The sequence below is a fragment of the Suncus etruscus genome, chromosome 16 (genome assembly GCF_024139225.1).
Source record: "Suncus etruscus isolate mSunEtr1 chromosome 16, mSunEtr1.pri.cur, whole genome shotgun sequence".
Lineage (NCBI taxonomy): Eukaryota > Metazoa > Chordata > Mammalia > Eulipotyphla > Soricidae > Suncus > Suncus etruscus.
In genome coordinates, this window is record NC_064863.1 from 4,757,496 (window position 1) to 4,775,053 (window position 17,558).

At 36.9% G+C, this 17,558-nt stretch overlaps 1 protein-coding gene across 2 annotated transcripts in view; it reads right to left on the reverse strand.

The window, feature by feature from the left end:
- The window catches only part of FMN1 (formin 1), a 483,837-nt gene that overhangs the window by 263,034 nt on the left and 203,245 nt on the right, over positions 1 to 17,558 (reverse strand). For both annotated transcript variants that reach the window (XM_049789785.1, XM_049789784.1), the window contains one exon: positions 12,977 to 13,038. In XM_049789785.1, the coding sequence (XP_049645742.1) occupies positions 12,977 to 13,038 (62 nt within the window). The remainder of the gene's footprint in view (positions 1 to 12,976; positions 13,039 to 17,558) is intronic.

Genomic DNA, 17,558 nt, shown 5'->3' on the forward strand with positions numbered 1-17,558 from the left:
AACAATACTTACATGTAATTTGATTTCTATTTCCATTTTGTTTAATCATTAGAAAAAACAAATAGCTGACTTTGTCAGATATTGTGTATGGAGATTTGCATTTTGCCAACATGGAACTTGTAATGTTGGCATGTGCATATTAATACACAAAACCACTAACTAGATATTGAGTTTGTAAGTGTATATAGCATTATTCCTAAGAACATGGACCTATGACTACATTCCTATGTGGATTGTTCTATAATAAAGCTATAAGAAAGTTTTACACGTGTTTTAAGCAAAGCACTGAACTAAAAGACCTCTTTAATCACCCAAAGCAAACCTACCTGGAGCATAGGAGAAAGGGATCAAGCTGACCTCTACTGGTAAGACTGGGCAATAACTTCTTAAATAACTAAAATATCCAGACCACACATCACTTTCTGTACTTTAAATGATGTGTGTACTGTAAGTGCAGATAGCAGCAATTTTACATTTTTATTAGAGTAAAATTAGTGGAACTGTATTAAAGAGGTACCTCAGACAGTAAAAGAACTAAGAAACAATTCTTAAGAATTCATATATCATCACACTTATTTCTAGGCCAGCCAGAGAAATAGCCCTTGGAAGTAAATCAGGAGAAAGTGAAGAAAGGAAAAGAAAAGAAATAAAAGAAAAGATTATGCCACTTAAAATGCTGTCTATATATATTTGGGAAAGGGGGTCCACAGCTGATAGCACTAAGGGTTACTCCTGGAGCTACACTCAGAAATCGCTCCTGGCAGGCTCTGGGATGCCAGGGATTGAACCCAGGTCTGCCTTGTGCAAGGTAAGTATCCTACATGCTGTGCAATCACTCTGGCCCAAATTCTATATAAACTAAGAAGGAACTAAATAAAATCTAAGAAAAACAAACCCATCAAATCTGATCCAGGAACTGAGTCACTATGTGGGTGATGGGAAGTGAGTGAAAGTGCCAATGGATTGTGATGGAGGGATATTAGATTATAGTAGTAAGGGTGGAGTGATTATATTGAATCCAAAGCATATAAACACTTACATTCTTGTAAACCAATGTTACCACAATTAAAAATTAAAGCCTAATACACTGGGGAAGGGGGGATTTGGGAAGTTCAAGGCAAAATTATAGAGGAAAACTATGAGGTTGGACAACTTAGTATGCCTGGAGTCTGGATTTGGTCTTATGCCAGGATGCTTCATGGGTAAGGTCTTCCTGATTTTAGGCCAAAGGTTTTTTTCTTTCTATTTCCCTCATATTTTGCTGTGCCTTTGCAAACAATATCAACTGCCACACACACACACCCCTTTTGTATTTTATTTTTATCTCTTATCTTTAAGAAAAGAGCTTGCTAACTATTCTACTATTGTATTAATGACTTTATTGGAGATAAAATAATTTTCACAAATATAATTGCTACTGAACTTTTTCTTCTACTTTTATCTTCTCTTCTATTTTAGTTTTTCTTTCTATTTTTTTGTTTTGTTTTTGGGCCACACCCATTTAATGCTCAGGGGTTACTCCTGGCTAAGTGCTCAGAAATTGCCCCTGGTTTGGGGGGACCATATGGGACGCCAGGGATCGAACTGTGGTACTTCCTTGGCTAGCGCTTGCAAGGCAGACACCTTACCTCTAGTGTCACCTCACCAGCCCCAATTTTCTTTCTATTTTTTAAATAACTTTGCTTTCCCTCATCTTGAAACTAATTATTATGATTGGTTATGTCATCTTTGTGATGCATTTTTTAAATGAAAAATTAAAGAAAAATTCTAAGTGATGCAGAATAAACAAAAGATATTCAAATAAACCAGCGAACTACCAGTAGCTTAAGAGAAAGGTAAAGCATGGTGCAAATTTGGCCTCTTTTCCCTCAGAAGAACTAACCCTGCCCATATCGTAATCTCACACTTCAGGCATGTAGAAGTCTGGAATAATTTGAGACAAGACATTTTTGTTTTATCAGCAAATTGTATTTCACATTTTCTTAAAGAAAAATTTAAACTATCAAATAAAAATATCTAATTGAGAATAGAACCAGAATTCAGAAAAATTCACCCAAAAACATTCTAGTGAAAGGGTAGTACATTTAAGAAAATGAGAAAGGCTTTAAACTTTATGAGAAATGATAAAGAGTAAAAAACAAAAGTCCTTCAAAAGATAATCTTTCATTTATCGCAATCAATTGGAAAATCTGAAGATCTTGAACTTTCTGTGAGTATGCTGAAACTATAGCAATAGATTCACCTCTGAAAAATCCCCAGGAACAGTTGAGCAATTCCACAGGATTGCATGTGAGAAGGAAACTACACAGAAGTGAGCAGGAGAGGGGCTGGCACAATAGCACAGCGGTAGCGCATTTGCCCTGATTGTGGCCGATCGAGGATGGACCTTGGTTTGATCCCCAACATCCCATATGGTCCCCCCAAGCCAGGAGCAATTTCTGAACTCAGAGCCAGAAGTAACCCCTGAGTGTCACCTGGTGTGGCCCCAAGTAAAAAAAAAAAATAAATAAATAAAGTGAGCAGGAAAAGGTAAGACATGATTTTAAAACAAACCTCACCCCTCTACGATGACACTATAGTCAAGAGTAAAGTCAAAACCTACCGCTTTTCCTTCAAGAGCAAAAGGCTCATACCCCACCTTGGGCACCCCCAATTTCTGAGGCTTGCATCTGACAGACCTGCCACCAAAATACTTAACTTAAAAACCAATGAAGGTCTTCATGACTTTAAAAATTGTGATTGTAAGATCTAACAAATTAGAAAGCAGATCCTAAAGGTTTGCATTGACACTTGCTCACTCTAGATCTAACCAGGCACCAAAGCAACCTGAAAAACCACCAGACTTTAGGTGAAATGATCACCTACCTGATCATTTTCTTTCTTTCTTTTTTTTTTTTTTTTTTTTTTTTGGTTTTTGGACCACACCCGGTGGTGCTCAGGGGTTACTCCTGGCTGTCTGCTCAGAAATAGCTCCTGGCAGGCACGGGGGACCATATGGGACACCGGGATTCGAACCAACCACCTTTGGTCCTGGATAGGCTGCTTGCAAGGCAAATGCCGCTGTGCTATCTCTCCGGGCCCCACCTGATCATTTTCAAACACAAACTATGATACAGCCTGCAAGGGAGCTTTCAGAGTACAGAGACTGGCAGTAGATAGTATCTTCACATATTGCCTCTGCCTTATTTTCTTTATTTTCTTTCTTATTTTCTTCTCCGCGCCATTTTCTTTTCTTGAAAAGAAGCCTCTTAGTATTCCCCCTGTGCCTCACTCCAGTTAGATAAGCACCAACTTTGAGGTTGTACTCTACCAAACTCCAGGCAACTGGTTTCTGCCATAAGAACACATCTACTTGTGTCTGGTGATCTGGCTGGCTTCCATGGCTTCCCATCTGCAGACATTCTTTTTGATCACTTATCTTTGGAGGCCAAGAGAATCCTTGCATCACCTGGGATGATAACAATTGGGGAGAGAGTCCTTGGCACATTATTATTCCCAAAGCACAGCACTGAGCTGAAAAGTAAAACTGAAACATAGCCCTCCCCAGTCTTTCAGAGAAAAAGACCTATTTGCTCATGTAGGAGCTCTGGCCTGAGAGATAGACTTCAAGTTCAGAAAATGTCCAGGAGCCTATACAGGTCAAGAAATGGAGGCCCATAGGACACTATTTTGTCATTTTCTTCTTCTTCTAGCTCACTAGTGTTCTTCAGAAAGGAGCCATATTCCTTTGTCTAATGCCCTGACTATTGCGACTGCTGCCAAGAGATAGCTCTATCATTGTCTTCTAGCTCTTGTGGCTAACAGAGCTTACATTCCTGGAACCCACTGGGCTGCAACCAATGAAGAAAGTTTACTTTAACAGCTACCATCATTCATGTACAAAATGAGGCAACCAATTTGGGAACCCCGGCTTTCCATAAAGGAAGACTATCATTTCATATTCCTGCAGAATTCCAATAAAACATCATCAAAATACCAACTGTCAACTTTCCAGAGATCTAGGCGGATAAATGCAATCATTCTACTCTCCCTCTGCCAAATTTCAGATTTCCAGCATCTCTGCAAGGGGAGCACTTTTATGTGTCAAGAGGCTCATTTTTTATATTTTGTTTGCTGTTATTTTTGTTGGGTCATACCCAGCAATGTAAAGAGATCACTCTTGGCTCTGCTTTCAGGAATTATTCCTGGAAGTACTCGGGACTATATGGGATGTTGGGGATCAAATACGGACTGGCCATGTAAGGCAAGTGCCACTGCACTATCTCTCCAGACCCTGTTGTATTCTGTTTAATGAAGTTGCCATAAGGGGATGTCCATTGATCACCAAGCTCTGGTTCCGGGTGAGCTGCATTATACATGGCTACCAAAGGAGGGACTATAATCATGAGAGACAATTCTTGGTAAGTTATTGCTGCACAGGGAAAGACTAAATCACACTCCCAGTTTTCTGTGATGGAGACCTGTTTGCTTTATTGTGAAGCATCAATCTGTGATATAACTGTGGTCTAGTCCCATATCTTGAAACCTCAGGTGCAAGGTGGCGATGTCAGCTAGAAAAACTTTTAAATTCTAAAATAATCAATATGCCTAAAATTCCATTCTAAAAATAAATAAAAGAAAACTAGGTTATACTCTAGTTTATTCATTAATGACTCATATTTTCTTCATCTTTTCAATACTACTGTCCTTTCTATTATATTAAAACCACTTTCAGAGAGAAAAATGGAGAAAGGGTAAAGTAAGAAAAGAAATGCTAGAGGGGAGCAGAATGACAATACAGCAGGTAAGACACTTGCCATGTATTTGTGTATGACCCAATTTTGATCCCCTGCACCCAATATGGTACCTGAACCTACCAGTAGCCTAGAAATCTCCTAGTGCTAAGCCAAGAGCAAGCTCTGGGCACCACCAGGTATGCTCCCTACACCAAAACCAACAAAACAACAAAAACTGCAAAAGGTACACAAAGGACTAAAAGTTCAACAACTTTTTCTTGTTGCTCATGAGTCCATGGAGAAAGGAAGAGGATGCTTTTCATTGGTCTTTGACCTAAACAGTGTCACTAACTTGACTACGGAGGGCCAGGTTATCAATTTCAATAAAGAGCCATATATAAGATGTTAGTTAACATATGGAAGTATTATAGAAAAAGAGGACATTGATACTATTTAACATTTTTGAAACATAACTTTTTAGAAGACACTGCAAATAGAATTCCTTGATAATGTCACAAATTGAAGATCTCTGTAAGGCTTCCTAATGTTATATCCGAAGTCACAATCATAATATAATTGATCATGAAATGATTTCTATCAAAATCAGATCAGCAACTGCTTATTATATTTCAGCTAGTTGCTTAATACTATTATAAGTAATGGTAGAACCAAGAAACTTCAGTCTTCAGTCTTCTGGAATAAACTGAGATAAACAGGTAATTCGATGCACCCATTTGGGCAGAAACGGACTTTCAGAACTGGTAGGAAATTTACAATACCTAGGTCAACAAACTTACATTGTAGGTGAAAAACCTTATTACCCTTTTGGTACATGTTGTACAAAAGTTATGAAATTACTGGAAGAGGTCATGAATGTCTGGAGAGAAGAAAAAACTAACCTACATCGCTCTTATTAACTTTCTTCCTTCTATTTCATAGAACCAAAACCAGAAGAAATCAATATTTGCTCCAAATTCAGTCTATTGCCAATAGTAAAAAATTATTGAAAAAAATGTGTTCTGGCTCACACCAGTGACCCATGTTCAGAGATTTTTCAGAAGGGATGATTTTAACTGTTCGGGGGTATGTGAAAGAGATCTCTGAAGCTGGGGTTGGATTTCATGAGTGAAGGACATATTCTTTATTTTACCCATCATCTTCCTTTACCATTGAGCACAACCTGGCATAATATCTAAATTTGGGGGTGGGGAAGCATTCTGAAGTCTGAAACAGGAGATGGGGGTGCTATTAATCTAGCTAGGGAATAAAATGCTTTGTATTTTCCATCAAAACTTGGCTCTGGATTTATCTGTAGGTTCTAGATGGTTAGTGGCCTTTTCTCATGGACAGCAAATAAGTACTCTACCAAGGTCAAGATATAGTATTATATGTTTATGATAACAGAAATGATTTCTTGACATTAAAATTTATTTCTAAATTAGAACACATCCAAAAAGGCATCTCAATAATGAATTATAGTAACATCAGATTTAGGGGAATACCATGAGGATTTAACGAAAACATTTTATTTCATAACTATGAACATTATTTACTGGCTACAAGTAATTTCCTTTCCCTTACAGTATTCTCTGGAAGTTAACAGAGTATTGTGTTGATGCTAAGAAAGAACATAATGGAAGGGATCAAATTATTTATCTTTATAAACTTAGCTATGTTGGTTTAAGTGTAGTTTATAATCAAATTTTTTTTCAATAATGAATGTGTAACTATTGGAAGTGAACCAGCCAGATAAGTTGAAAAGGAAAAAAGTAAGGAAGTCTACAAGCTTCTCCTAATGGAAGCCAACAGACTATTTGATGCTCTTGGGAACAATACGACACAATGTAAGTTAATTGCCAATTTGGCATCCATCTCTGAATCATTTCACAAGTAGGAGTTATCATATAAGAAATGTGACAACATTGCACAATGAACAGGGGCCTGCCAGAGGCCATTATTTAATCAAATCTCCTTTCAGTTTAGGGTTACAATTGTGAAGACAAAGTAAATGAAAGAAACTCCATTAGAGAAATGTCACTGTTGACTAATTATTTTTCTTCTGCCTCACTACCTAAAGAACAAGTACAGAGAGAGAAAACCAGGAGTTACAAAGAGATAAAACCAAGAGTCAGTTTCAAGGCACCTACTTGCAAACTGCTTACTATACTGGGGGAAGCAATTATTTAGAGTTTCTCAAAAGCTAGAGAAGGGGCTTGTGATTGTATAGCTTTCAAAATTGAGAAAGCATAGGCCAAAGGAGTCCTCCCATCTCACACTCATGCTTTCTTCCTCTCATAGAGAAGAGCCAAGAACCTACAGAAGTTTAATTTGCCATTCTAAGAGCTGTATATTTTCCCTGAATCAGGAATTGAAAGAGCACTAGGAACTCGAATGCTTCATTCAGGAAAATACTTAAAAACTTCAGCACATTGTTTCATAGATGTGAGTAGAAGATAGGAGAGGCCCTGGAAGAAGGCAAAAGAATCAAAGGTGGACAAGGGACAGAAATAACAGGTATTCACAGACTCAGATAACTCAGATAACTCTTCTCCTAAATGTTTAATGTGGTAAATAAAACTGAATTCTTCACCTCCTTTTTTTTTTTTTTTTTGGATGATTGTGGGGACCAAATCCAGGGTCTCATACAAGGCAAGTACTCTACTACTAAGCCACATTTCTGGCCTAAGTTTATCTTTATTTTATTTATTTATTTATTTATTTTTTTGGTTTTGGGGTCATACCCAGTGATGCTCAGGGGTAACTCCTGCCTCTGCGCTCAGAAATCACTCCTGGCTCGGGGAACCATATAGGATGCTGGAGGATGGAACCATGGTTCGTCCTAGGCTAGTGCGGGCAAGGCAGATGCCTTACTGCTTGTGCCACCACTCCGCCCCTCTTTATTTATTAAGTGAGTTGAAACCAATGATAAAATTCAAAGGTACCATTAGAGATTATATATAATACATACACACATATATATATATATATATATTAGAAATAAGGAAGCAGCATAAAGCCTTGTTTAAAGTTCATATTGTTCATTGTACCAAACCTAAAATTATTATGACTATTATAACTCTATGGGCTAATGAGGAGTGCATCTGTTTCAAAGTCAGAAACATCTATGTGAATTCAAATTCAAGGTTCCCCACTTAATAATCTAAAACTTACCCAGGTTAATGTGTAAAAAAGTCCTGTTTTATTAGCTATAAAAAGGATACAATATAGTATGTTTCTTGTATAGCTACATTTATTTTAAATAAAAGTAATGATACAAGCCTAGAACAGAGGTTGCATACAGTAAATTTTTTTTAAAAAGGAGTTGGGTGGGGAGGAGGGAGATTTGGGACATTAGTGATAGGAATGTTGCATTGGTGATGGGTGGTGTTCTTTACATGACTGAAACCCAAACACAATCACGTATATAATAAAGTTGTTTAAATATAAAAATTTTTTAAAAAAGGAGAGGTACTATTATTTTTAAATCATGTGTTATCACATAACAAATAGTTGTACTTTATATACCAAACACTTTGCTAGGTACTTTTAAAATTTTAGGAAAAATATACCACTCTGTTCAAGGTGCCTATATTTGGCAGATTAATTTAACAGGAACTTGGTAAGATAAAAAGAGCAATGAAACCAAAAATTTCATTTGAACTCCAAAATGGATCATATTAAGATAAATTATTATGAATCAACAGAGTGCCAATCTCTTGGGTTGGGAGAAAAAATTATGAAGGAAACAATAATTATAAGTCACTTCTATACTTGTACATTTCTAACAAAAAAAACCAGGTATTTGTGAAATTCATTTTATCATAGAATCTTTTTCCCAAGGAACATTTTAGAGGCATATTCCAGTAAAACAAGCTTCTCAAATGCTTGGCTTATAGCACCTTATATCAAACCAGGCGACAGAGGAACAGCTGGTCCATCAATGCAAAAGTCACTCTTAAAGAATAAATCAAATATCTCAAAGATGTTTTCAATCAAAAGAGCCTGAGAGCTGCAATATATTCAAGTTGATTAATTATAAAGAAGACTAGCATAGGAAAGAATGAATTAGTAGTAACACTTATAGAACATGTGCTTGAAACTGTCCAAATGAGGTGGACATTTTATTTAATAATCCATGAAGGGATGAAGGGAGGTATCATCATCTTGATTTTTATTTTACAGAAGCTGAAACTAAAACAAATGAGGGTAAGAGAGGTTGATTAACTTTTCAACATCAGTGAATGGAATTGAACCAAGTCCTACCTCAAAAAATTAAGTTTATTTACATTCTCATTAAGCATAGATATGCATATGTACATATACAATAGTATTACACTCCAAATTCTTGACTATAATAAGAAAAGTTTATCAAGAAAGCGAAACTTTTTGTACTGGATTGTGATAATGGTTTTCTTTTTTTTTTTTTTTTTGGTTTTTGGGCCACACCCGGTGACGCTCAGGGGTTACTCCTGGCTATGCGCTCAGAAGTCGCTCCTGGCTTGGGGGACCATATGGGACGCCGGGGGATCGAACCGCGGTCCGTCTCCTAGGCTAGCGCAGGTAAGGCAGGCACCTTACCTCGAGCGCCACCGCCCGGCCCGGATTGTGATAATGGTTTTCAAAGCAATACTTGTACTTAGGGAGTTTTATAAGCCTTAGAAAGACAAGTTTGAACTACATTTCCATATTATAATCATGAACTTGATAATAATCACCACAGGAAAAATTTTATCAAACAAGCAAAAACCTATCAAAGTAATGTTCTCTTTGCCAAAATGTCAATAACATAGAGTTGTCCCCAAATAAAAGGTAAAACAGACAACGCTGAGTATCATATGGTGATCATAAATCCTCAATGTATTGCGGTTACTTTATAAATAAAACAACAGTGAAGTCATGAAAAAAGTTTAACCAGTCACCACTGGGAATTTGATTAGAAATACTAATTGTATTTTGGATTTTTATACAGGCTAACAGGCACACAGATCAATGAAGCTGAATTAAAAGCCCAGAAATTATAAAATTCATATATTCATCAGTATTTAATTTATGACAAGGGATATAATATTACACAATGAAGAAAGTAGAATCTCCTTCAAAAAGTGGGTCTGGGAAAACTGGACAACAAACTGCAAAAGTAATGAAACCAAATATTCTGTAGTGCTATATACAAAAATTAATTTAGAGTAGATTGAAGATCTAGATCTAAATCCTAAAACCGTAAGGTACACAAAAGATAATCTAGATGAAATGCTTCATTACATTAGCATCAGGGATATTCAACCCACACGAGGAAATAAAAGTGAAGATAAACAGTTGAGATTACATTAAATTGAAAAGCTTCTATATAGCAGAAGAAAATGTAAACAGGATAGCCTACTAATTGGAATATTTCCATATCATATATCTGATAAGGTGTTAATATCCAAGGTCTAAAGAGAACTAATATAATTTAACATATAATCTCAATTCAAAATACATAAAAGATTTGAATAAATGCTTTTGCAAGAAAGACACACAGCAAATAGGCATAGGAAACAATACTCATCACTGATGAGCAGAGAAATGCAAACAGACAATATAAGATATTACCTTATTGATGAAGAACCAAAAACAAACAACTGCAACAACAACAACAATGAAAAATACCTCTCCTGTCTGCTGGAAGTAATGTACATTAGTGCACTAGGGAATAATACAGAGGTTAGTCTACACTGTTTTGAAGCTCTGTACTAAATGGATTCCCCAGTATCTCTAGGTATAACTCTGGAAGCTCTCACCCAGTAGGGACAGGTGTGGCTTTGAAAATCCCCCAGCATTGTCAAAGTGGTTCTAATGATCCTCAGTCTCAGGACTACTAGGATGGCCAAATCCCAGCAGCGCCATATCCTTTAAGCCAGAGGTCCTCAAACTATGGTCTGCGGGTGACAGGCAGTCCACCAAGAACATTTATCCAATTCACCACTGGGTGTTTTTGCCACTGCTGTCTGTCCTGCTTAGCCACCAACTTGTCTTGGGCCCTCAGTACGCATGTGTAGGATGTGTGCCTGCACTCTCTGCCTCCCCTTGGGCCCTCAGTACGCATGTGTAGGATGTGTGCCTGCACTCTCTGCCTCCCCTACGTCTCTCTGTCTCCCTTTGCAAGTATTGGATATGGATTTGATTCTGGACATCCTAAGCAGTGCCAGGAGTGAGTCCTTAGTGTGGAATCAGATATAACTCCTGAATATCCCCAAATAAAGTTATTATTTGAATCAGGAGCAATAGGTCAGCAGATATTGTTCTGGCCTTGCACATATCAGACTAGAATTCAATCCTCAGCATTTTATATGGTCCCCTGAGTTTGCCTGTAGTGATCCCTAAGCACAGAGCTAGAAGGAAGACATTAGCATAACTAGATGTAACCCAAATCCAAAACAAACAAACAAACAAAAAAGGCAAAATGTCATATCTGCCAAGAAAACTCTTTTCTAGGTAAAATCAAGGATATAAATTGTCAATTTTCTACTGAAGATCTGTCACCTTGTAACTGCTGGAATGATTCCAACCTATAGTTGAGGGCAGTTGGTATTCTAGGGCTGCAGGGTTTCAGTTATTAAATGGGATAAAATATTTCTAATTGACTACTAATAGCATAAAAGGAATGAAAAATCCTGTGGAGATATTAAGTTAAATATAAGAAATATTGCTATTCATTTTATAAATGCAAAAAGCATATACTACTGAGCTATTTTCCCAACACTAAGAAATAACATTCTTTAACCTATAGTATTGCCAGCCATATTTTGCTGTAACTTGGATTTTACTTGATGATAATTCCAGCATTCAGCCCCATCTTCAAGCTTTATTTTGAGAATATCATAAGGTTTGGGGGACTAGAGTAATAGAAAAACAGGTAGGATATTTGCCTTGCATGAAGGCAACCTCACAAACCCCTTGGATCCTGTGTGGTGCCTCAAGCCTGCCAGTAGTGTTCCTAATCACAGAGATAAGAGCAGGTATGGCCCCCTCCAAAATAGAAAAATAAAATAAATGATAAGACATTTATAGGCATAACATGAAATAGTACCTATGATATGACCAGAACAAAGTAAACAGTGAAAAATTTTAAGTGCCTAACATGATGATGAAACTAGTTAGCCATCTATGACCTGGAGATAGTAACGTTAACACTTAGCTGTCACATAAAACTTGTGCTCAAGGGACGGGAGCAATGGCACAGCAGTAAGGCATTTACCTTGCGCATGGCCAACACTGGACAGAATGCGGTTTAAATCCCGGTATCCCATATATAGTCCCCTGTACCTGCCAGGAGCAACTTCTGAGCACAGAGCCAGGAGTAACCCCTGAGCGCTGCTGGGTATGACCCCCCAAAAAAACAAAACAAAACAAAAAGTAAAAAAAAAATTGTGCTCAAGAACCATTTCTGCATCTACTCACTTCAGCAAACTGTTTCTTACATTAATCCCCAAGAGAGTTGAGAATCTTGTACCCATTTGAACAAAGAAAAAGATAGATATCTGTAGAGCATTTTGAAAATTAAGAGATAGGGGCCTTCAACTCTTTGAACTACTTAATCTAAAATGGATAGATGACTTGAATTTATATATACATATATTTTAAACTTAATCTTTTTGTTTGTTTGTTTGGACCACACCTGGCAGTGTTAAGAGGTTACTCCTGTCTCTGTGCTTCGAAATGGCTCCTGGCAGGCTCAGGGGACCATATGAAATGCTGAGGATCAAACCTGGGTCTCTCTTGGTTCATCCGCATACAGGGCAACACCCTACCACTGTGCTATCACTCCAGTCCTAAACTTAATCTTTTTGTTACTTGCAACAACTTTATATATTTCAAAATAATGTATGCTATGAAGAGGAAAAATAGCTTTATATACTTCTTATAAATAATAAAAAACTTTAAAAACATTTCCTGATTTATCTGTTGTTCATTATCATGACTAATGATGAATAAAATCATCATTCCCCAATCATTTCCCAATCAAATATGCATCTATAATGCATATAAGTATGTAAATATACATATAAGTACATACGTAAATGTACTAACAGGAATTGAATTCTACTAAAAATAAAGTCAAAGGCTTTCATTCCCAGGACTTCATGCTCAGTGATAGGTGTAACTTCAGCTACTCTCTGAGTAAAGATATAAGCGATGGGGAATATTTTATTTACTTTGGAGCAAGAGAGAACTAAATATGAAGTTCCCAAAACTAGTTCAGTAGAATCAAAGAGGCATACCTGCAGGCTTTCAATTTCTTCTTTGTGTTTCCTCTTCAAGTGTAAAATAGCAGCTTGGTACTCTGTGAAAAGAAAAAAAAGAAACCAATGACCAAAAATGCACAAAAGTATGGACAAGATCCAAGAGGCCATCCCTACAGATAAACTGAGTAAATTTCAGTGCCAGATGGACACCAATATAAGATCAGATGAACATTGGGGAAAGATAGGGCAAATCATTCAGAACAGAGGGAATATATTTCTTCTGTTTAGCCAATCTAGTTATGAAAAGCTCCAAATTAAACACATAAGATAGGGGTTTAAAAAGAAAAAAAAATAGACAAGAACATGATGAATATTCTAGGTAAACACTCAGTAGGAGTCAGGCATTTGTCTTTAAGGGGGAATTGGAAGCAAATGCCCCACAGAGAACAAATACAGATGTGTTAAGAACAAACACACAGGAAATAAAAGAAAACTTGCTCTGTGAGATCAGAGAACTCTATTTTTAACTTTGCTTTCAGAAAAGAATCTCATTTGAATGCAAGGCTAAGCACCCAGGGCTGATTTTAATCTTTAGATTCTTCGGAGAGCTTGTCATTCGAATGAGAGTGTCTAGAGTGAGTTAAAGTTGAAAGGAGGACAAAAATAAATTTCTTGGTCCAATTTTAGCATGAGCATAATGATGTTTGTTCCAATAACAAGCCCCAAGTCTGCTTAGGAACTGCAGCCAAGTACCAAAACTATAGCATTGGCTTAGCACAAAGTAGCCAAGATTTTGTAGCAGGAAGTTTACTTATGTGGGATAGCAGAACGCTAGATATTGCACAGAATCACAAAGCAATATGCCCTAAGAAAACATTCATGTGGGGAGCATAAACTGTTTTGTTTTGGGGGGATTGTGAGTATTTAGTAAGAAGTCAATCAGATGTCATGTAAAAGTCTGTAAAGGGCCAGAGAGCGCAGGGGTCACTGTGCTTGCTTTACATGTGGTCGGATCCCCTGAGCACAGTCTGGAGAAGCACACAAATAACAATGTCGTGGCATGAACAACTTTCTTCCCCACAATCAATAAATGAAAGTCCATGAAGAAACATTTTCTTGGGTGAAAGTCAACTACAAACATGTTTGCAAGCAAGGTGTTTAAATAAAGATATTATGTTTAAAAGACCAAAAGAATACATACTATATAATATAAAATATATATATGTATACTTATATGGTATGCAGCCAGCATGTGTTAAATCCCCAATATTTAAAAAAAAAAAAGAAAAATCATTTTGTGAAAATGAATTTGAGAAACCTGGCGTGAGAGTTTAGGTTTTGTTAGGAAGTGGATGAAGGGAATTTTGAGCAGAAATGAACTGGAGAGGAGTGTTGCTATTGTTGAAGATGAAGAGCCACACTTCTGCTTTTAGAATGTCCCCACTTGCTGAAGAATTCTACGTGCAAACCAGGACTGAATCAGGCCACTCTTTATGGCCACCTGTGGGATCTCCACAAGCACCACCCTGACCACTGGGGTCACCCAAAATAACTTGCCTTGATTCTATCACCACCACCACAACCAATCTGGCTGATCTCATTGCAGTTTGAATGATTAAAAGCACGAGACTCCACCACCAATAGTGGTGGAATGTTGACTGGTGAAGGGGGGTATTCTGTTTATGACTGAAACCCAATTACAATCATGCTTGTAATCATGGTGCTTAAATAAAGATTTTATTAAAAAATTTTTTAAAAAGCATAAGACTCAAGTCTCACCACTGAATTTCTAGCATTCTTTGAGTAAAATTTAACTCCCACCTGTCTTGAATAACCTAAGTACAATATACCTCCTCTCCATGTCTTGTCTGACCTACATAGCACAGTCCTTTTTACTCTTCTTTATGACTGCTATGTTTTTTGCCATCACAAAATTGTGTTTCTAGTACTGGATGGGGACAATGTTATTCACTGAACACTGAACTATTAGGTGTTATTTATTTACTTTATATAAACTTGTTTCATATATATATATATATAAACTCATATCCTCTGCATGATAGCCCTGAAGGTAGGTACCACTACAACCCCTTTACAGAGGAAGAAGCCAATGCATAGAGAAGTGAGGTGGAGGAACAAAAGAAGGTAAAATTGCTGCAAAGCTAGAGACCAAGCTTAACTGAATGGAGAAAAATGCTTCAATTATGGCACGCTCATAGCATAAATCCCTGTGAAACAGTAAGGGTTGAACAACACACATCACCATGTGAATAATGAATCTGAAAGAAACTATTCAGAGTGAGGGCAATCAGTTGCAAAGAATAATTTTGTAGCTTTGCTCTTCACATCCATATTCTCCCTTGAACCCAGACCTCATTTGCCTGTTTTGGTTTCTTTGCTTATTTCTATTCTGGATAGACCCTTTTCTCTCTCGAGCACAAACCTTTCTCTTCCACTTCCCTCAAATGTTTCTAAATACGTTTCCATTAAAATTTACTCGGTCTCAAACACACACAAAGGATAAGCATTGTTGCAATTAGTATTACTAAGTTCTATTTTTATATATTTCTGAAAAATTCAAAACCCTGGTGATAAAGAACAGATCAGAGGAGTAGCGCACAGAGGTTAGAGACGAAGGAAGGTGTAACCACAGCAATGAAGAAAAATTTGGGAAACTTTGATCAGACTCTTCTCTACCCTTATTAAAGTGATGGTTATATAAATATACACTTGGATAAAAGCCCGAGTCATATATTGAGGAAAAAAAGTTACTTTTCTGTTAATTTTTTAAATCTATATAAATATTTTACTTGATAGTTTTCTTTAGAAGACTCAGCATAGAACAAGATGAGACCTGCTAATATCACTTCTTTTGATTATTTTCCTGTGGGTTCTAGCAGATAAAGTTGGACAAGGGGAAAAAAATCTGTACTCAATATATATGTATACATGCATAAAAACATTGATTTTTACTATAATTTCACTATATTTGTTTCACTATAATTGCATATTTAGAAAAATCCAAAAGGTATGACTGATAAGTATTTGATTTAATAGCCAAATCTAGTCATATTGAAAGATATAAAAATTAGTGTACAAAATTCACAAAACAAAAAACATTATTAAAATCCTATGGTACCTTGAAAACACCGCTTAATTTTTAAAAAGGCTTAGACAATCTCATATAAATGCACCTTCTGAAATATTTTACCAAGTAAGGCACAAACTAGAAAAAACTTTTTTTACAGAATTCAATTTTATAAAGATTATTTATTTTCCCAAACCAATCTAAAGACACAGGCCCTCTACATTCCTTCATCGTATGCCTGTTGGTCATGCTAGTCACAGCACCTATGCTGTTTGGGAAATACAAAGCTGCATTGGTAAGTTTCAAAATAGAAACTCTCACTTTCAGCGAGAGCAAGAAAAGAATTTGGATGTCATCAAACAAGAGTTGCAGGAAATGCCTTTGTTTATAATGTCAACACAACACACCCTGTATTTTCATCCACTTTGAGTTTTGTTTCCCCTTGGGAGGAGGATGGTGTCAATCTTGCAACAGAATCAAGTTGAGGGGCCATCCTACTTCTTGAAAAGAGACCATGTAAAAAAGTTAAAAAACCAATCATTTGCATATTACTATGTTGGGGTTTAAGTTGACATCCATGTTGGCACTGAGAGTCAAAGACCTCCTCTGATAACATGAGGTGCAAAAAGAGTTTATTTGGTTAACCAAGGTCCGAGCCTCATCCAGGTAGGGAAGTCTTGGCAAGGACCCCGAATCAAATCATCAAGTAGTTTATATACAAATAATAAGCACTAACAGTACAATCATTTCATTATATATAGATGTCTTATTAATCACTGATTTCTCTGGCTCAACTTTGGTTGTCTAGGGATACTCTGATTTGAACCCTGATTATCTAGGGATACTCTAATGCAGATCCTGGCTGTCCAGGGTTACTCTAATTCAAACTTTGGTTGTTAAGGGAGTAGAACATTGCAAGCTCACTCAACCCCCTAGTTTCTTATTCCTGGAGGGCACCAACTTTGGTTTTGAGTTAACTCTTTCTCTGCCTTTAGCTAGGAGTGGGAAAGTACACTTTACTAGGGTTTGAGTTTGTCTTAGTCTAGAGTTCCTTATCATGGACTTAGGTGGAGGAAATCTTGGTTCTTACAACTATAGATATGTAGAGAAAGGAAATGGCTAGTTTCTTTAAAAAAAAAAAAAGAAAACAACTCAGGCATGAAATTAAGCAATCAATGTAATAAAATATTCACAGCTTATAGCTTTAATGTGTTCTCAGTTCATTTACACCTGAGCCTTGCAGTATGGCTCTGCCTAAGAATGGTTATAAGAAAAAGAAAAGCCATCCAACCATCCAGGAAGCGGAAACAGAGAACACACCATTAGTGTTGCTCTCGAGGACACAGGTAAGGAGTGAGCACCCTAGACACTCAAATATGGAAATTTGCCAGAAAGGAGATGACATGCTGATACCAGATGCAACCAAAGCTCTCTGGGTGAAAGAAATAGGGAATGTGTCCCCCACTATACATACAGCCTGAACAAGAGTCCAATCTAGGTCAATGGAACCATTGCTGACACTCACCCCTT